The following is a 22,573-nucleotide window of genomic DNA, read 5'->3' on the forward strand; positions in this document are numbered from 1 at the left end:
TTAAACCTCCAACATGAATACATATGAATTAAGTGAACATATGTTAGTATCGATAAAAATGATACAGATTTATCAGTACTGCACAGATTAAAACAGGTTTATTAATCAGTATTTATAAAGAATGTTACAATAATACTGCTTCCAAAGGGTCAAAATTTAGAATTTTATTAGTATTGTAGTGTTAATCAAAGGCACTGTCCAAATTACTATCTGTTTCATAGCTAACTGATTCATCATAGATCTTTAATATGGGAGAAGAGGGAGTACAGAACATCTTGAAATTAAGTTGTTTAATGTGCTTAATCTTTCCCTGCTTAATTTTTCATATGATAAATGCAAATTCATTAACTTTTGTTTCACCATAAAGGTGTGGTGAAACAAAACAAAGTTTTGTTTCATCACAAAATTTTGTGATTATTTTGTGATGATTTGTGACAATTTTGTGATGAAACAAAACTTTGTTTTGTTTCATCACAAAAATCTCTAACCCCTTTGTTTAATTCACAATTTTCAAATTTTCGTCACTATCATTTCTGTGAATCTCACTATTTTTATCACGATTCAGAACAATATCTGTAATTTTGAACTCAGTATAGTAATGAACAACAGGTGTTGTCAATTCTCATCCACTCTGCTAGACTTTTGTCATTAAGCCTATTTGCTGTACCCTTGGCAACAAGTCCTGTAATATTTTTATGTACTCAAGACACTCATAGCAATTTCTTTCTCCTTTCATCCATTAAATTCTATAAAGCCATTGTCAACATTTTCTTGGAGAATTCTTCTTCTTTTCTGCTCATGGTGGGTTGAGTTTCTCAAAGATGGATTTTTGCCATTTCTTTCTGTCTGCTGTCTTTTTATGTAGTTCTATTATGGAGTTTAAATGGGTGCTTTCTTTAATGTTGTCAATCCAATTCTACCATTTAATGGTATGTTTGGTAGTCTTTCTGGGTTCATTCTTGAAACATGTCCATACCAGCTTAGTTGGTATAGACATGGTCTTTTTTAGTGCTGTAATTATTGTTTCTTTAAAGTTAAGTTCTTCTCTGAGTTTTTCATTTGTTTTTCTTTCTGTCCAATTTGTTCTGTTGATTTTTCTTAAGCATTTCATTTCAACAGCATTGAGTTTATCTATTTCTTTTTATCTTAAGATCCAGCATTCTGAGCCATAGAGTACTGTGGGAATTATCATTGTTTTAGATATCTTTGAGTTCTTTACTTAATCTTTTATTGTTCCATATTTTTTGTAGTCTGTCCATTGTTATCCATCCATTATTGATTCTGTGTTTTATGGTTTCAAAATAGTATCTAGATCTTCAGTGATCACTGATCCTAGGTAATTGAATTGCTTTACTTGTTCTATATGATTGTTTCCTATTTTCATTTGGAATTTTTCCCTTTTTCTTCCTATTATCATTAGTTTTGTTTTACTGAAATCAATTTCCATATCATATTTCTTACTTGTTTGATGCATCTTGGTCAGGATATTTTCTAATTTTTCTTGGCTATCTATAGTGATAACTATGTCATCAGCATATTTTAAATGTGTTATATTTCTTCCATTTATAATTATGCCTTCACACATCTGTAGTCCTTCATCTACTACTTTTAGCTATGGGTTGAATAAATATGGTGACAATGGGCAGCCTTGCATAGCTCCTTTTTTAATTGCTATTTGATCTGTTTCTATGTTTTTGTATTTTGCTACTGCTTGTATTTCTGAATAGTAATTTTTGATACAATTTAGTAGGTATTTGTCGAACCCTCTATTTTTCTAGAATTTTTAATGAGTTTGCTTCTGTTTATTGGGTCAAAAGCTTGTTTGAAGTCAATAAAGCAGCAGTAGAGTTTTTTTTATATTTTTATTTCTCATAAGATCCTAATCATTTAATATGAAACTTGCATCTATTGTGCTTCTCCTATTTCTAAATCCCATTTGCTCTTCTTCCATTTTGTTCTTCATAGGAATATTTAACTCTGTTTTGAAGAATCCTGATAAATATTTTATATCAGTGACTTAGAAGGGTAACAGGTCTACAGTTAGTGCAGGATCTGACATCTCCTTTTTTGTGATGAGTATGATCAGGCGTGTTCTCCATTCTGTTGGTAAATTTCCTTTCTTTAGTATTTTGTTGAATAGCTGCCTTAGGTAATTTATAATGCTTTCTCCCCCTTTTTCCAGAAGTTCTTTTTGAATGTGTCTATGCCTGGTGCTTTATCATTTTTCATTTGTTTGATTGCTATATGTATTTCTTCGTTTAGGATGTCTTTTGTGTCAGAAGTTTCTTATGGGTTGAAGGCCTCTTAATCTATGTTTCTTTAAAATGATTAGTCCATGTTTCTTTTATTGTTTCATGGCTACTTGTTGTGGTTCCATCTTTTTGCAATATTGAAACTGGGTTGGGTGAGTATGTTTTAGTTATCTCTTTAACTATTTCATAAATGGTCTTGGAGTCATGTTTTTTTGTATGCTTCTTCACACATTCCTGCTTTTCCTTCTAAATATGTGATTTTTGCTAATCTGTATTTTTTGTCTATTTCTTTTTTAAAATTTTTGTACAATGTTCTATTTTCTTCATCTTTTTCTGAGAGATTAGTTTTGGATATTCTTTTTCTCTCCCATAAGTCCAAAATCTCTGGTGTAAGCCAATTGTTATTTATTCTTGTCTGGTAGCCCAGGTGTTTTGTTGCTGTTTCTTTAATAATGTCTTTACCTTTTTCCCACGACTCCAAAAGTGTATCTAAAGCAAGATTATATAATTTTTCTTTCAATGTTCTCTGATAGTTATATCTGGTCAAACTATCTTTGAGTTTTGAGATGTCAATCTTCTTTTGTTTTTGGTGGTTTATTCTCTTGCTTTTGAAACTGATTTTTAGTTTTGCTGATAGTAGTTCATGGTCTGTATTATCCATGTCAATCTTTTTTAATGTTTTGACAAGTGCCTTAGAAGACAGAAACATAAGACCTGATAATATTGGAGTCTTGACATTTAACAGACTGATTTGGAGGAAAATTATAGATAGGAAGTTGATAGTAGATTTGACTAGCAATGGACATACCAGTAAGGTGAGATCCATAGCACTTCAGTCTTATCAGAATGATGCATTTCATTCTTCCTTATATCCACCAACTTGTCAGTAGAAACAGTGAGATTATGCAAGTATCACATGATTCTAGTTCCAATTGTCTGCTGGAAGAGAATTTTTTTTTTTTTTCTTGTAAATCAAAATCCTATGTTCCAGACTGTATGTACACCAAGTTTGGTTGAATTTTGTCCAATGCATTTTTTGCTACAGGGCTCTGAACACATCCTTTTTAATTATGGCCACCCTGTAATGTTTTTTTTTTCTTCTTTTTCTGCCTTTACAATAATGCTTGTGTGCTGTAGATTGTATAGTCACACATTTGGGTTCAGCATAAAAAATATTTTATTCTCTTTCAGATTTTCTATATATAATTTGAAAGGTAACTTAACAGTCCAAGCTAGATAACCAGCAGGAAATCTCCATATGTTCTCTGCATTCCTTAAAGGTTATATTTGGTCAGCTAAATCCCAAATTGTCACCGAATCCTCAAAGCTTCTGATGAAATGTCCAGTTCTCATCTTCATGTGGTGCACCCAATTAGGGGTTATCCAGTGGATGCTGAATGAATGAGGATTTGGTGACAATTTGGGATTTAGCTGACCAAATCGTATTCTTTATTGGCTTAAAACAGAAACAAACATGTTGAAATTTCATGCCAGCTACAGTGTCACCTAGTTAAACAGGGTCCCCACTGTTTTCTTCAGGGAACTAGGGCAAACAGTATAAAAGTCAGTTGCTGGAACAAATTCTACATCAGCAGAATTAAAGATACAAACCAATCAGCACCAGTGAAACGAAGTTGAACTGGCAGAAGAGAAGTGCCACAATGAGATAATTGGAAATACTAAGACAAAGAAAGTCACAACAGGTCAAAAAATGATGAAATAAGATGTTATATTGAACAGTAGTGATCAGGGAAAGGAAGGATTAATGATAGCATTTGTCATCAAATAAGAAGATAAACTTCTTGATTGTTAGGCAATTTCAATTAGAGTTATGTGGGCAAATTTCAAAATGGGGAATTGGATAATGAAACCTATTTTTATTTATGTCGACTGCCTGCTGAAGAGCAGGCAGTTGACATAAATAAAACAGAAAAGTTGAGATCAGCAGGGTGGAAAATGAAAGGCATGTAGAAATGTTTTGGGAAAATTTGGAGAAAAGAACAATGCTGATAATAATGTTAAGTACCTGCTTTATTTATGTTCAGTCCATGGACTAGTCATCACCAACACAAATTTTTAACATAAAGATGTATACACATTCACGTGGAGAGATGAAACAAGAAAAAAAGAAAAGTCTTGTTGACTGCATTATCATTGACAGTGATATTTATACAGTTCAAGATACAGGAGTATATAGAGGATTTGAAATTTGCAGGCATCCTCATTTAGTTTTAAGCAGAATTAAAATAAATAGCACACTGAAAATAATAACATGTAACAGAGTTTTAAAAAGAATTAAAATTGCATCTTTTATGGGTGAACTCTAGACTGAACTCAAGAAAATCTGAAGGCATCTGAAAACAAGAACCAAACTTTGTAGTTTTACTGGCAAACTCTGAAGAAAATACTGACTGATTTACTTAGGGAGACATGTGATGAAGTTGTCTGCAAGATAGAAAAATTAGAACTCCATGGTGGATGCAAGAAGTTGAAGAGTCAGTCCTGGAAAAGAATAAAGCATATCAAAAGGTCCTAGCCAGTAAGGTGGCATGTGCATTAAGAGAAAAAGTAGTGTGTATAGGTAGTTAAATGAAAGTCATGGGAAAACTTTGATAAGAATATAGAAGACATATCAGGAATGACAAAATATTCTTGAAGGCAAATATTCCATATATATTGGAAAAGTTTGAGAATAGAAAAAATTATACAGTAAAAGGAATTAAAGATAATAAAGATTGAAAACTGAAATTAAAGATAATAAAGATTGAAAACTGAAATTAAAGATAATAAAGATTGAAAACTGAAATTAAAGATATTTTGGATATCTGGAGTATTTACTTAGCTCTGAAACATAGAACTCTCTAAACCACTTTAGTCATTCAGTAAGCAGGATAATGGTCTGACACTGTAAATTAAGGATGGCAAGAAATTATATTCTTGGTTTCATCCTTTATTTAGCAAACAAAATTTGCATATGAAGTCACTTCACAACTTTCAACAAGGTCTTTTTTCACTATGTGGTGAAATTCATCTACCAGGCATAGATTTATATGTGAAAATTGCTTGTCTGGTTTGCATTGTGATATGAAAACTCTGAATAAATGCAAAGTGTTGACTTTAATGGATTTGTCAGAAAGTAGAAGATTTTAACAGATTACACATTGAAAAGATAGAAAGGACAGAATAATTGATCATCCATGGAATTTGTATAAGAGTGTGGTGAACAAGAATGTGGGAAGTACATTTTTTACATGGAGAGTGATATGTGATTTGAAAGTAAAATGCATTACTGGAATCTGTTAATGCCAAGAGTGTCACTGAGTTAAATGTTCAGTAGGATAGATATCTTGCTAGTTTAGTGAAATGACCTACAGTAAGTGTATTCATTCCATAGAGGTATGTTAATAACAAAATATTTTTGTTTATCTTATAGACACCGAAATGGAACTGTGAGGAAAACAACAGGACAGTTTTTGTCACTTATTGTCGATCGAATGGGAGCAGCGAAATGCCTGACAAATAGTAAGGAATTAACAGAACGTCTTCTGCCAACAGCAGCTCAGTTTGTTATGGATGGAACACCATTAACAAGGTAGAGTTATTGAGATATGTTTAAAATATTTTAAAAATTTAATTTCTCTCTCCTTGAATCAGGAATATAAGTTGTAAAATAGTAGGTACAATTGTGTGTGTGTGTGTGTGTATCTTATAATAACCTATTCAGTTTTTCTGTGAAATTATTGAACAATATATAACTTTTCAGTTTTCGTACAGTGTCATCATAATGAGATTAAAAGCATCTCCTGATTATCTTTTACTGAGACACTCCAATTTCTCATTGACATTCTTTCTTCTTTTATCTTTACTGTTTCTACTGTTTATGCCTTTCTTATAGGTAATTTCATTAACACTGCTCTGCTGAAGTGGCTCCTACCATTCCTCCATTTCCTTTTAGCCAGTCAAAACATGAGCAGCTGCTGGTCAGCATCTGCTTACTGTTCACTTAAAATGTATAAAATGAACTTCTTGTCCTTATAACCTTTCATACCATTTGTCTCAAGAATTACAGACTATCCGTTCAAGAAAAATAGCAGGCTGCTAGAGAGCGGAAGGTGTTACACATAGTAATTTTTAATACTGAAAGATTAGTTCTTTTCTAAAGCATTAAGTGATAATTAGATTATTCTTTCTGTATTATTATATTTATGAGTGTTTGTTTAATTCTAAGGGTTGTATAGTTGTCAAAGTTTTTTTTTTGTTTTGTTTTGTTTGTTTGTTTTATTGTATGCCAAATTGTACATCATGACATTGATGCATAAAACAATGTCAGGGTGATTTCAATGTGTGTGATTTTGTTTGCTGCAGCATATGTGAAATGCATGCACTTTGTACAACAAGCAATTTATGGAACAAGAAGAATGAAAATGGAGAGTGGGTGTGTGATGGAGAGTGGGTGAGAGTAAGAAGAATAATAGCCTTGAGTTGAAAGATGAAACGTGTGAATATGAGATTGGTGAGGTTGACATTATAAGCACTATCAGTGACAGCAAAAATGAAGCAATGAAAAATAAAGAGCTAGCAACAAATGACCAGATGGTAATAGAAAAGATAGTGCACTTACGTGGATTTCTCCACAGAACAAAATGTGAGATTGAGTGGTTGGAGAAATGTATGGTGTGTGGTATGAAACAGAAGCAAAAGAAGGTGAAGATGTGAGGAATCAGAAAGCAGACTCTGAAATAGCAAAAGTGTGAGAACAACAATAGAAATTTGAATGGTGATTCATTAATAAGAGGAGTGCTTGAGAAGAGTGTGAAAATTGTGTTTTTCTTGCCAAGATTGATGATGTTCATGATGCTGTAAGAATGCAGAGTGAAGGTGAAAGATGTTTATTTTGTCTAGCACAAATGATTTAGCAGGTGACAAGTGTGGTATGCAAGAAGATATGAAAGAGTTGCTAGCACGTGAAAAAGAAGTAAGAAAGTAAAAGTCATGAGTCTGTTGCCATGGTATCATAGAGTTGAGCTGAGATGAAGAGCTATGATTGCAAATGAATCAGTGTGCAGTTATGCAGGAAGAATCCAACACCTTCAGGATGCAAGTCATCGTTTAATATTTGATAATTGATATTTGATAATGGATCCCAGGTCCAATACTCATTTTATCCACCTCTGGTGTACATCCCTAATCCATTGAGATGCTTAAATGTCAGAAATATGAATATGCCTAAACTGCCTATTGTGCTCTACAACCTGTGGCCAAGGTGGTAGCGTGATAGTAAATCTTGATCTGCAACGAAAGCTAAATGTGTCAACTGTTAAGGAGATCATCCAGCCTGCTCCCGTGTTTGTCAGAAGTGGAAGGATGAAAAAGAAATACAAAAAATTAAAACAAAATAAAATATATCATATCCATCCATATGTTCACTGGGCATCCACAGATGACGTATGGTCACTCCGATGCTCGGTGATGTGTCACACCAAGCCTCGCCATGTAGTCCTGTTGTATGCTTTTCTGGAGGCTTCTTCAACACTCTGAAGATCAGTCCCTCCTCCACACACACACACACACACACACACACACACACACATGAACACACCCACACCCCCATCCATCCAATTGATGGTCTACCCCCTTCCTCTTTTTTTCCAGGAACTTTACCTTCTATTACTGTTCTGAGAAGTCCTCCTCCTATCCTTTCAATGTGTCCAAAATATTTTAACTTTCTTCTATCAGTATCCTTAAGGAACCTTAAAAGTTCTACTGATCTTTTCTAACACCCATTCATTTATATGTCTTTCAGTATATAATATCCTCAACAGCCTTCAGTAACATCACATCTCAAAAGCAGCTATCCTTTTCTCATCGACTTCTTTAGGTTCCAAGTCTCACATCCAGAAGTTGCTGTTGGAAAAACAACTGCATCCAAAATCCTCAACTTTGTTCCCATGGAAATAGATTTATCCTTCCAGGTTTTAGACAAGTCTCTGACTGTTGTTTTAGCCATTTCTAATCTTCTTCTGATGTCTTCTGAACAGTAATTCTTCACATTAAAATAATGGATCCCAGGTACTCAAACTTGCTGACTTCTTCAATTCTTTCTCCATTAAAGGTACACTTATTTCTCAACAGCTTCCCTGTTTGTATTTCCTTTGAGAACCACAATCTTTGTCTTGCTAGGATCGAGTTGAAGTCCTCTGTTATTACTGATTTTTGTTAACTTTATTAAGAATTTGTCTTAGTTCTTCCTTGTTATTACAAAGGAATACTGTATCATCAGCATAACCTCAGATTACTGATCAATCTACCTCCTATCCTAATTCCTGTCTTGAGCTTATCCATTGCTTCATGCATGATGTCCTCTGCATATATATTAAACAAATGCGGAGGAAGTAAACATCTTTGCCTAACTTCTTTTACAACCTGAAGCCAATCAGTCAATTCAACACCTGTTCTTACCGTGGCTTCTTGCTCTCTGTACAAGTTAGCTATCACTCTGATAGTATGTTGAGGAAAACCCATTGTTTTCATTACTTCCCACAGTTTCACATGCTGAACACAGTCAAAAGCTTTAGAGTAGTCTAAGAAACACATTACCAGAGGGAGTCTGAATTCTTTATATTTTTCTATGATGTGTCTAAGGCAAAGGATCTGATCTCTGGTACCCTTACCTTTCCTAAAACCTGCTTGTTCCTCAGGTATCTCTGCCTCAACTTTGGCCTTAATCCTATTTAGTATGATCTTCAATAAAATTTTGCTTACATGAGATATTAAACTGATAGTTCTTGCAAGCCTTCATATTTCCCTTCTTATGTATGGCTTGAAAAACCAACTTCTTCCAATCTCTAGACCATGATCCTGTCTTCCATATTCTTGTAATCAATCTATGAAACACCACTCTTATCCCTCCATCACCTGGGGCCTTATTGCTGTTAGGCTGCTTAACTGCTCTTTCAACTTCATGCCTAAGTGGAGGAGGTTCCAAAATCAGAATTTTCCTGGTGAAAGGGCTCCTCCAAATTTTCTTTATCCACTGTATTGGACAGTTCCTCACAGTATTCTTTCCATCTGTTTTTGATTTCCAATTCTCCTGTTAGTAATGCTCTCTTCCTGTCTTTGATGATGTTCAATTTGGGCTTAAACTTGTGCTTTAGGTCATGAACTAAATAAAACATTGTTTTATAATTGTCTCCCCTCATCTGGAAGTCTATCTCTTTGCATTTATTAGTATAGAACTTTTTCTTGTCCTGCTTGATGGCTCTTCTGACTTCTCTGAAGTCAGAAGAAGATTATATTCTTCAGTCAGGGACTGAAGAATGTAATCTCTTATGTTCTTCAGTCCCCGTCTCTTTGTTTTTTCAACTGCCTTTTTTTGATTAGTTCCCATGTTGAATCTGATATCCATGGGTCTCTTGGTCTTCTTATTGGACCAAGATAATTTTCGGCTGTATCTTGGATTATCACCTTGACTCCTTCCCAAAATATATCATATTAGAATGCATAAATTTCACCATAACTGAAACTTCATCTAATTTACATTAGCAATTAATTAAACAACCACTCTGAAAATTATATTGAATAAAATCAGGAAAATGAAAAATATATAAAACATGCTGTTTGTCTATCCTGGAACATAATGTGTTGATGATCTCAAGATATTTTAGACGCTTTTGGAGAAAATTTTGCTCATATCTCAACAACAGCTTCATATCCTCATGCATTTTTAATATTGAAAGAGCAATAAGAGAAACAGGCTAGACTTTTCTACTAATGGACTAGAGCTGTACAACCAGCCATTTGTTAAGGTGGAACTAAAAAGAGGTCTTTTATTTTCTTACCTCACTGCAGTAGTTCCCGATGACATCCATTATGAGATGATAAAACATCTTCCATCATTTACTGTGAATTTCCATCTCTTACTACGCAACAAAATACATACGCTGAAAGAGTTTCTGGATTCTTAGCATAACTTTATTGTCATTGCCATCCCAAAACCAGGAAAGGATCAAATACAAGCAAACAGTTATTGACCTAACACTCTGGCCAGCTAACTTTGTAAAGTAAAATATTGGAGAAAATGGTTAATGCCAGGCTTCTCTGGTCTTTTGACATTAACAATCTTCATTCCAGTATGCAATGTTGCTTTAGTAGACGTTATTCAGTGTTGGGCTACTTGGTCTGTTGAGAATACCTGGTTTCAGTGTTGTTCGACATGGAAAAGCTTATGACACAGCCTGGAGATATGGCATATTAAAAGATCTGTATAACGTAGGTCTCAGAGGGCATCTTCCTCTATTTATTAAAAACTTTGTCCAACTGAGTCTTCCAAGTCTTAGTCAGGAAGTATGCTTTCTCAGCCCTATCATCAAGAAGAGGGTGTTCCCCAAGGCTCAATCTTAAGTGCAACACTTTTAGCTGTCAGAGTTAACTCAATCACTGAACATCTTCTTCCCATTGTAGGCAATATTCTATATGTTGATAACTTCACAATTTATTGTAACATGGAGGTAATTAAAAGACAACTTCAGCAAGCAGTTGATCATGTCTCTCCATGGGCTTGTAGTAATGAATTCAGATTTTCAGCAGAAAAAGTGTCTGGGTTCACTTGTTTTGAAAATGCACTCTTCACCCAGATCCTGAATTAAAAATGGGACAAACAATTATTCCAGTAGCACACAGAAGCCTAGTTCTTGGGACTCATCTTTGACAGAAAGCTTATATAATTTTTGCACACATTCATCAACTAAGAGAAAAGTGCAAGAGAGCATTGGATCTCAAGTCTATGGTGCTGCAAGGCAGCACCATAGACTTGAGAAACCGGCAATGGTTGGTTGGATCCCATCGATCATCAGGGAATACAATGATGAGGCTTTGAGTGGCTGATGCCTTTCAAACATTGCCCACTCAAAGCCTTTCTGTTGAAGCAAATGAACCAACTTGATCACTTAGACAGAAACAGTTGTCTCTTAACTATGCTCAGAAAATAAAGTCTCTTCCAGACTGCCATACATTCCTTTAGCATGCATATTAAAGAGTTTATGGATGTTAACATTACCTGCAATAAAACATACATGCATGGGCAGGTTTGCTTTCAATTTTGTAATCTCTCATTGTGTCAACTAAGGAAATCTCATACTCCATCTGTCTGTATGCAGTTATTTGATAAGCACACAGAGCAAAACACTCTGATTATCTTCCTATATATGCTGATGGTTCAAAATCTAAGACCTTTGTTGGTTGTGTTGCTGTATTCCCTGACTTGATTGAATCCAGTCAGATCCCATTCATTGCATTAATTATACATCAGAATTGCATGCAATTCAGCTTACACTTGTGCACATAAATGAAAACTGCTACCAAAAGTGTATGATTTATGCAGACTCACTGAGTTCTATACAGGCTGTCTTGTCACTGTACAAGCTACATCCAGTGCTTTGTGAGGTTCTACAATTGTACAAATTGAAGTTCCTTAATTTTGACATTCAGCTGTCCTGGATTCCCAGTCATGTTGGAATTGAGGGAACAGCCAATAATTTTTTTCTACATACTGTTTCTCAGTCCTGTATATAGATTACAGACAGTTCATAAGATCAAATATAATAACCTAGTGGCATTCATCATGGCCGGAAGCACTGACAAATAAATTGCATGAGATGAAGCCTAAAATTAAGCATGACCAGCCTAGCCACCATAGAAACAGAAGAGAGGAAGCTGTTCTTGCTAGGCTCCACATAGGAAATATGCTTTATTTCCTCACCACACATTAATGTTTACTGAGGTCTAATGACCAACCTATGTGTGAACAATGCAACATCTGTCTCACCATTTGGCATGTTCTTGTGGAGTGCTCGCACTACTTTCAAGAAAGAAATGAATTTTTTACTAATCTGACTGAGCCATATAGCCTCGGTAGCTGTTATCAGACTCGTACAAAGTGTATGAAGATTTTAACTTTTTAAAAAGAATTAATTTATTCAAACGAGTTTGATTGTATATTCTATTCATATGTACAAGGACTGTTCAATAAGTAATAAGACTAATTTTACTGTCGCGAAACCACTCATCACAATATTAATTTCTGTGGAATGAAGAAATGTTGATAGATGGCATATATGGGCTGATGTACCAGAGTATCACGTGACTAAACGCAAGCTTGTTTCGGTGTGCCTATAAGCCTCGACCAGTCGTCAAAATGGAAGCATCCTTGGAACAGTGTTATGCAATTCAATTTTGTGTGCATTTGCAAAAATCGGCATCGAACACTTTTAACATGATACGTGAAGCTTTCCACAATGGTCATTAGACCATTGTGGAAAGCTTCACGTATCATGTTAAAATGTTGAGGGCAAGTGTTTTTCGCTAGCTTAAAACTTTTAAGGAAGGAAGGCAAAATGTGGAAGATCTTGAACGTGAGGGAAGACCTTCAACGTCCATCACAGAGACAATGATCAACACAGCAGCGATTATCATCAAGGAGGATCGCAGAATTACAGTACGTCAGCTGCATGTTGTCCTGAATATTTCTGTGGGAAGTGTTCACTCAATCATGGCTGAACATTTGGGACTGAAATGTGTTTGCGCCCAATGGATTCCCAAACTCTTGACACCGGAGCAAATGCAGCATCAAGTGGATGTGTGCACAGAATGGAAGGAAAGACTGGAACAAGAAGGCAACAACTTCTTAAAATGCATCATTACAGCAGATGAAGCTTGATTGTATCACTATGACCCTACAATGAAACAACAAAGCAGTGAATTGAAGCAGCTGTCTTCGCCTACCCCCGAAGAAAGCAAAAACTGTAAAATCGGCTGGTTATGACCATAATGTTTTTTGACTATGAAGGCATTATTTATCAACACACTGTAGAACCCGGGAATACTGTAAATGGCTTGTACTATGCAGATGTTTTACGGACAATAGTACAGCACGTCAAAAGGAAGCGTCCATTGCTGAAAAATGGCTTCTTATTGCACCATGATAATGCAAGGCCACATATTGCTGGTTGTGTAGTGCAGTGCTTCCCAAACTTCTGGATGCCAGGGCCCCCTTTGCAAAAATTAAAATATCTCACGGCCCCCCTCGAAAAAAAATCGTAATAGAGAGATATATTATTATAATATTTATTGTATTTATATTCAATACAAAACATACACAGCGAATATTGCAAAATTCAAATGCACATATTACATTTTTTGCCTCTTACTGTTTGGTTCTGAAGATGATGCGGGCTGTTCTGGTAAAATATGAAATACTGTCCTTTTTTTTTTTTTTTTTTTAAAGTCTGTTTCTGCTTCTTCTGATTGTTCGCGGGATTTTTTTTTTTTATTTTTTATCAGCCATTTATCCATCTCAGGGTTAAATTTTTTAATGTAGAATAGATCAAATAATATCACCACTCACCGATACTGGCACACCACAGACTGATAACATGAAATTAGTGAATATTACCTGAATAAGGGAATCCCCGGACCAGGAACATTTTTCTCTTTTGTGACTTTTCTTCCTTTACGGTAATTTAGCCTAACGCAAAACAGACAGCAAAGGCAGGTTATTAAAATGTGCATATGATTGGTGCGGTAATAACAAAAGATCGCGCAACCGAAAGATAAAAGCATAGCTGACAATTCAGTTGAAATGCTAACTCTCTTCAATCGAATTCCATATGTGAAACTGCCATAACATTCATTATATATATATATTACTTAGTTTTAACACTTTTACGAATTTTAACACGTTCGGTTGAATTTTATTGCTGCCTTCGGAAATCGAACTCACACACATCTAATTAATACAATAGTTTTTAGTTAGATACTGTGTTTGCCCATGCAACATATGGTTTTGTTTCAGTCTACACAGCATAGTTTCTGTATGAGGGGACATGTGATTTATTAATTAGTGTGTTTTTATCCCAGTTGTCTCTAATTGCGCTATTTGTTGAGAAATATATTACACAGACTCCTCATACCTTATTCACTGGCATAATAAAAGTACTTGTTTTTATTGCCTCTGCAGTATAGTGGCTGTTAGGGAGGGCGTGTTGTTTACCACTGCAAGGAGTTACTATCTCCCCACATGAACTTGTTTAAGCTTTTTTTCATGTGTGAAGTATATGCGAAACTTTTATTGGTAACAGAAAACTAGCTCGGATGACAGTGATAATATATAACGAGTTTTGATATGTATATAAAGTCAATATCAACAGTCCCTGATTACGAACGCGTGATGAAAGGGACAGGAAGATTTGGAGCTTCCCTGGAGAGCATTCGAAGTAAATACAATTAATCACTGGCTTGAAATGAAACATATGAATAAGCAATATTTACTAATATTCATTAAACGCCGAAATACGAGGAAGAAAAGTTTGTGAACCAACACCAATGTGTGAATATTTCCATTAAAATATAAAAAAATAACAAAAAAGAAATAATAAAAGTTAAATATGTTTCTTTTAAAATAAAAAAATCGGCTAAGTCTTAAAACATTTTAAATTTGTTTTCATTATTTCACGGCCCCCCTCAACAAAACCTACGGCCCCCAAGGGGGCCGCAGCCCACAGTTTGGGAAGTGCTGGTGTAGTGGACGTTTTGCAGAAGAACAACATAGATATCCTACCACCCTCCATACAGTCCTGATCTCGCACCGTGCGATTTCTGGCTGTTTTCTCAGCTCAAGAAACCACTAAGAGGCCACCATTTCGAAAGCAACAAAGCATGTGTAAAAGCTGCGGAGGCAGTTTTGAAAGAACTCTCAAAAAACGGACTTTCACATGTGTTTAAGAAGTGGATGTAACGTTGGGACAAATGCATCGCGTCTCACGGTAGTTACTTCGAAAAAGACCATGCAAATGATGACGATTAAAGGTAATCTGTTTTCTGTATAAATATAGTCTTATAACTTGTTGAACAGCCTACGTAGATATGATTTGCTTAAGTTTTAAAATTTGGTTGTTTTTTTTTTTTGTACATAACATGATATTTACTAATTCATCTCTTTATTATTATTTATTATTACCCTGAGTACTGCTGTAACTTTGGTTTGGTGCAGTATGCTCTTTGTTGTCCTTGCCCCAACCAAATGGTTCTGCTGACCTATGAGTATATAGTCTGATACTGCTTCCTTCAAATGTCTCCTGACCATTTCCCATACACTAATAACATTCATCCCTTGATTTCTTATGATCTGGCACTGTTCGAAGTTGTCTCTTAAGTTTATTATAATTACTGAATCTGTAATTATACTTCTTAACCAAGGATTCCACATATTTAGCAAACTTCCCAGAACAAGAATGTGATCACTCTCCCCCATTCAGAAGCAGATCAGTTGTCTTGGTTATGATACATTTTCTTCTATCCAGGATTTCACGGCACTAAATTCCCTCTATCATTGCTGTTTCAAATAATTGTCCAGTAATTGTTGAGTAATAATTCAAGTTAATTAAGTAAATAAAAAGCAATATGAGTCATATTTTCAGAATTATTTCAAATTTTGAGAGAGAGAGATAGAGAAAGAATGAAAGAGGGAGCATCTCTTCTTTTCTAGTATACAACTGTAAATCTGTTATTCTGAAGCTAGATAATATATCAGACTGAACCTAATGGTAATATTTGAGGAAGCGTATAAGTTGGCTAGTGAATAATTTGCTGCCACCATTCTTCCAAGTGTGCTTAGAGGAAGTTTGAGTAGCAGTGATATATAGGGGGAAATACAGAGGACATGATTTGCAGAAGAGGTCCATGAAATTCTTCAACTGTATGATTTAATAAAGAATCTATTACTTTATATTCCATGTCCCTCCTAATTTCAGCTCATTTTAAACAGGAACCATAAATATTAAAGAAAAAGGGAAACAATTATATGCAAAATACCCAAATTTCCAGTACTTCCCCAGTTTACTTAACAGATATACAAATATACTCATTTATGGACTTGATATTTCATTCCATCTGCAATCTACTTTTCCCTCATGCCTACCATATATACTTTTCCTAACAGAAATTCAGTTTTTTTTTTCAACCACCGCTTTTCTCAATTTTTTTTTTATACACTTCTTTATCATCTTGTAGATAGACAGCATTTATGTATATACATAACCAAATTTGTAAGTTAGAATATCAGACTTCCTGGCTTATAATTCTTTCTTTTCAATATACTTGGACTAAAAATCTCCCTGCTCCCATTCTGTCAAATCCATTTGCTATCTCTATCATTCTACCAATATCACTGAAACGATTGTGATTGTGAACTTTTTCCTTTCTTCATATGTTGATTTTATCATCTTTACCAACTTTATTAATAGTGTAGTCATTTTCTTTGGAGATTTTAATGTTGACAACTCCAATTTGCTTTCCTTTTCCAATTGCACCTGATCCAGAAGCAGTCATATATAAGATCATTAACAGTCACACCTCCCAGCCCAACAATATGATATCCTTAAATTACTAACAATACAGGGCTAGGCTTATTCATTCTAATGATGTAATAACTCTTGCTACCAGTGGTGGCTAGTGAAAATTTTAAGTGGGGGGTGCTGCATATACAAAAAAAAAAAAAAACTTTTTTTCCCTAATCAGTAATGAATTTATTAATAGATGAATTTACATATTTACATATTAAAAATATTTCATCCTCACCACAAACAAACACCAATAAGCACAAATAATCTAATCAGTAAAATAATCTTTTCAACACGTGTGTTTTGTTTCCCTAAATTCATAAATATGAATGCTGATCACTGTGTAACCTTAAAAGAAAGGACCAATAATAAAAGTTTCATATCAATAGCAATGACAAGTGCAAACGAATATCATTTCGTGCAACGATAATTGAAAAAATATTATTCTTTTCATATTTTCAACAGTGACACTCGTCATAATTCAGCCTTGTATCTATAATAAATAAATAATTATATGTTATTTTAACAAAATAAAATAAGATTTAGAAAAAAATAGTTCACCACGAACAAGCGCCAATAATAAATGTTTCATATATCACAGAAATAACGAGTGCAGGCATAAGATACACTGCTCAAGCTGCAAACACTGCCCAAGCGGCAGTGTATCTAATGACATAACATGCAACAACAGCAAACGAATATCGGTATTAGATCGCAGTGCATTTGTTTCGTGTAATGATAATTGAAAAAATATTGTTCTTTTCATATTTTCAACAGTGACACTCGTCATAATTCAGCCTTGTATCTATAATAAATAAATAATTATATGTTATTTTAACAAAATAAAATAAGATTTAAAAAAAATAGTTTACCAGGCACACACACCAATAATAAACGTTTCATATCTCACAGAAATAAGGTGCATAAGCTTACTAAAAATACACTGCCGTTTGAGCAGTTGGGAATGACGTAACGTGCAATGACAAGAGCAAACGAATATCAGCGTTAGATCGAAGTGCATTTGTTTCGTAATCTAAAGCGTTAATCGAACAATTCCAATTATTAACTATTCAATCAATGTCAAAACATAAGCTGTAACCTTTAACATGTTGTACTGCATTTATATAATGTTGTAAGCATTGTTATTATTTATAAACACAAACAAAATTTAATTTTTTCATTTTTTCCTTGGGGGTGTTTCAGTGTTGCAGTGCTTATGTATGGGCCGCCACTGCTTGCTACAGAACTTTAATTATCCCATCCTTCTTTTTCTAGTTGCTGCAACCATGTAAAATAGATAAATGCTCCCCTCCTCTTCATTCCTCTTCTTTTGATATGCAAGATCATCACATCAGAACTATTCCTATCTATTATCTCTTGGGATACATTTAAAAAAATCTAACCAGAGTGCTAAATAAATGTAATCCACACATTTTAAAACATTCCACATAAACTGGGGGGGGGGGGAAGAAAAACAGCCATAATGCATTAAAAGCAGCTGTGAGAAAGAGAAAGTGGCTGGAGAGAGAGAGAGAGCATGTGTGTCACTGAGATTGGGGAAGGGGGGGGAATCAAATGTTAAGATTGCCCTTCTATGTATACAGTTATCAAGAATTCTTGGAGAAGTGTTGGGTGCATCACTTCATATGTGAGAACATTACTCTAGGATCACTTGAATTTGGGATTTATAAAGTTGAGCAGGAAAGTGGTATTATTTTGAAGAAGAGAATATCAAGATTTTTGAAGGCTGAGGAGACTCTGGGTGTGGTACATTTATGAGAGGATAAGCTAGATATGAAAGTCAGCCAAAGAAAACTGATCTTGACTGGAAGTCAAAATGTTATCGTAAGAGGGAGCAAAATGTGATCTTTCTTCTGGGTTAAGAAGACAGGATTGTGTTTTGATATCATTGGAATTCATTAGAATGATCAAGAGATTAGTGTTTGAGACATTGGTATAGAAGTTCACAGAGAAAAGATGTTGGAAGTTTTTTCCACATTTAAAAAAAAAAAAAAAAAAAATTCCAACATCTTTTCTCTAATCCAGAGTAATTTAATAATAAGGTGAGACACTTTTTTGACAACTCATATAGGTAAATATGACTTCTCCATTACTTCCACCGCGTAGGAGTTCCAGAGTAATTTAATAATAAAGGTGAGACCTTTTGGCAACTTTGTTTGCTTACACTTGGTTAAAGGATTAAACTCAATTTATTATAGCATTTAAAAATGTTTTTTGATTTCTTCCTGATCACTGGATGAATGATAGAATCTTTCTCATTAGGGCAAGTAGAATTAAGAATGTGTGTTGCACCCTGAATGGTTTTGGTTCAAGAAAAAAAAATCACTCAGGGCTTAACATAATAACTAAAAAAATTAATGAAAGGAAAGGCTTGCACTTGGCAAAACACAGGAATTTTACAATCTTATAAGGTAATGAATTATAGTAATGTATCAAAGCAGCATGTCATTTGTTTAATTTTAATGAGCAGGAAATATTGTATTCTATCACTGAATGGAATTTGCTTAAACAAGTCTAAATCACTGGACAACTTCTAAGATTAGGTTCAAAGGTTTTGTACTTGCTAGCATATGACCCGAGGCAGTATAGTTCACAGAAAGCAAAGTGTATGGAGATTCCAAGAAATTACACTGACATAGCAGAGAGAAAGTTAAGAGAAATTCATGAAGACGAGAATATCACAGCACCGCGTAGGAGTTCCTGGAAAAAAAAATAGGGCATTGTGCGAGGAGAATAAAAGGCATTCCACGAGGACAAACAAGGCTTTTTTTCTTCAACTTTCTGGTCTTGGATCGTCTCACCGAGGTGTGCCCGGAGCTTCCTTGTCATGTGAGCAGTGCAGTAGGCAGAGATGAGTGGCGGCAGGAATTTGAAGTAGTCTCCCAGCGATACGGCAGACAGAATTCCAGCGCGAGTGAGCGAATGTCTTTTTAATAAGCGTTCGTGAGCTCGTAGATGTCTTCCGAAGAAATCTCTGAAGATTGAAGTAGCTATCTTGCGGATGAGAAAGCCTATCCAGTAACAATACAACGCTGCACGTGGGATAAGGAAGGAACCACCACTCGGGCATAACAAAGGCAAGCCAGACCTGCAGACCTAATCAAGGTTTAGTGAAGGTAATGTAGACTTTTGTTACCTAATTAAGAGATCGTATGGAAGGAAGGAAATTAATATGTAATGTAATTTATGTCAGGACAATGCAATATAGAGAACTTTAAGTGAATAGTGCAACTTAGTACGACCTGATATCCATTGTCAATTTGAACTGGATTGAATTGTTAGAAGGAGGTGAATCTAAATGTGTGCATATATAAGAATACTAGTTAGAATTTAATCGAACCGAAAATTACATAGTAATCCCAGGATATAGAGAGAGATATCTGTAAGAGAATTCTGTATATTTGAATGTCACTTAAAGCATCCACTGAGCTACTCTTAAAATTGAAGTAACCGTCTTAATTTAGTATTGATATGTATAAGTGAATTATCTAATGTGTATTTTGATATAGTTATAGGATGCATATAGAGTGGATAATAAATATGTATTTTTATCTCAAATCTAAGTCTTGCCTGATAATGAGTCAACTCACCACTCATTAAAGTTTGAACCTAACAAGCTGGAGGGAATTAAATGCTAGAATATTGGCCACGACTGATAGTAGGAATTAATATATATGTGTAAGATTAATGGTAACATCTCCCTGAATAGTATTTCTTATCTAATATAGGATATAAGCTGGCGCAGCTATAAAATATAAATTTGTCTATGTCCAAAAAGGAGACAGAACCAGTGTCTAGGTAAAACCATATTACGACTGCAAAATATAGAGTGATAGAGAGAGAGAAGGTATATAAGGAACGTACGAGTGACTAGAAAGAAGAATAAACCAAGATATAACATGTGCTTAGATAGTGCACTGGCTCCAGTTCTGCCACATGTAATGTCTCTCACATGCTCTTCCATACACAACTCATTGAATTTCTGTCTGACTAGAATAGGGCAGTTTATACCAAAGACAATAAACTTCTGGACACTTTAAACTGTCATGATTGGTAAGAGGAGTAACAGAAGTGTGAATTATATATATAACAAAAATATTACTTATATAAAGTAATCTATATTTTATTTATTTATTTTTATTGTATATGAGCAAAAAGGGAATTTTAAAAAAAGCTCCATGGAAATTTCTTATATTTTTCTAGATTTGTTTAATTAAACCAATGATAGACATAAATGCACCTGGAAAATTTTCGTCTGCTACCTTAGTCTTTTTTTTTTTTTTTTTAAACGTATTTGGCAGCTGAGTTATTCAGAAATTGGACAGGGGAAAGAGGATTAGGTTGTTGGGAATTGTGACTGCAGCAACTAAGGCTATGAAGCTAATATACTGTGGTGTTAATTAGGTTTATTTTTCTGGCCAGATTGCCTGTGTTTTGGGATATAAAAACCAAGTTTTTTTAGGAGAAATGGGGGGGGGGGAGCTTTATCATTTGTAGTGCAGTATGATGCAAGAGCAAGAACTTGTGAAGTTAAGCATAGGTATGAGTAGTGTGAACTAATAGTTTCAGTAGTGCATGCTGCTTACTGATTTACTCTTTGCTTGATTTTTCTTTCTGAGAAAATATGCACACTGAAAATTAGGCTGCATGGTTGTGAACTTTTTATCCTTTATAAATGAAACAGTAATATCTATATTTAGCAAACTGGAATTTCCTTCTGAGTGGAAAAAAGAATGTGTCGTCATACATAGATTTGAAATTTCACATTTCTTGGACATATTTTTCTGATTTTTGTTTCTGAGAAAATATGCACACTGAAAATTAAGCTGCATGGTGTATAATTTTTTTTCTCTATTTTAGGTATTATGGAAGGAAAATATTTTACTCTTTAATAATTCATCCTTCATTTGATAAAATGATGGCAAGATTTGTACAGCCAGCTACTCTACGGAACATAAATAGCATCTTAGAATCTGTGCGAAAGAAGGTATTATTTTTATTATTTACATATTTCATATATTTATACATATGTAAGGACTTACATACAGCAGAAGTCCATTAAAATGATAGTTCATAACAGTCAAAAAAATTACCATTTCACTGAAATTTTGTTATAAACAATTAAAATTGGATTGATGATAGACATACTACTGTGTAAGGTTATATAATGCAAAGTAAATGAATGGACCAAATGAGACATAATTGTCCATTATAGCAACTTATATTTTTATACACTCCTTGTTGGTGGGCTGTTCGACATTTTGAAGCCAGCCAGTCACAGGTGAAGGTGCCATGTTAACTTAATGTGTCATGAAGTGTCATCTCTGTACTATGGGCGAAAAGAATGGCTGCTTACCTTGTAATGTTTCTTTAGCAGAACATTACATTTCTAGTATAGTGCTGGGCAGGGTCCCCAAGGGCCATATCAACCAGAACAGACTGCCGTTTGGCTTTAACAGCAAGATCAACAATGCAATGTCCTGTTACCAATTGCCTCTTGATGTTGTTGTGGCCACAAGTGAAAACATTTCTAACCAAACTGTGTTAAGAAGGTTCAGTTCAAGAGGACTTTTTGCAAGGAACCCAGTACTTTGTATCCCATTAACCACAAACCGCTGCAGAACTTGTCAAAATTGGTGCCATGAACATGTGACTTGGTTTGATTGATTTGTGGTTTTATGACACAAGGACCATGTGACTTGGAGCCCCTGACAAATGGATTATAGTTCTGATGAGTTTTGTTTTAGCCTACAAACAGATTCTAGACTAATCTGGAGAGAACAGGGAATGCTGTTCCAGCCCTTCAACATCAGAAAAAGAGACATATTTACAGTGAATGCATTGTTATCCTGCTGAACAGAATAATGATCAATGGCCACTCCCTCTTGATGTTTTTGATAGAGATTC

At 34.6% G+C, this 22,573-nt stretch overlaps 1 protein-coding gene across 1 annotated transcript in view; it reads left to right on the top strand.

The window, feature by feature from the left end:
• The window catches only part of LOC150110328 (TOG array regulator of axonemal microtubules protein 1-like), a 323,432-nt gene that overhangs the window by 281,445 nt on the left and 19,414 nt on the right, over positions 1-22,573 (top strand). Inside the window, exons 12-13 of the mRNA XM_090392920.1 lie at positions 5,686-5,844; positions 21,527-21,653. Of these exons, the coding sequence (XP_090249046.1) occupies positions 5,686-5,844; positions 21,527-21,653 (286 nt within the window). The remainder of the gene's footprint in view (positions 1-5,685; positions 5,845-21,526; positions 21,654-22,573) is intronic.

Source organism: Typopeltis vanoorti, chromosome 1 (genome assembly GCF_054136105.1).
Source record: "Typopeltis vanoorti isolate ZY-2024b chromosome 1, IOZ_Tvanoo_1.0, whole genome shotgun sequence".
In the NCBI taxonomy this organism is placed as follows: domain Eukaryota; kingdom Metazoa; phylum Arthropoda; class Arachnida; order Uropygi; family Thelyphonidae; genus Typopeltis; species Typopeltis vanoorti.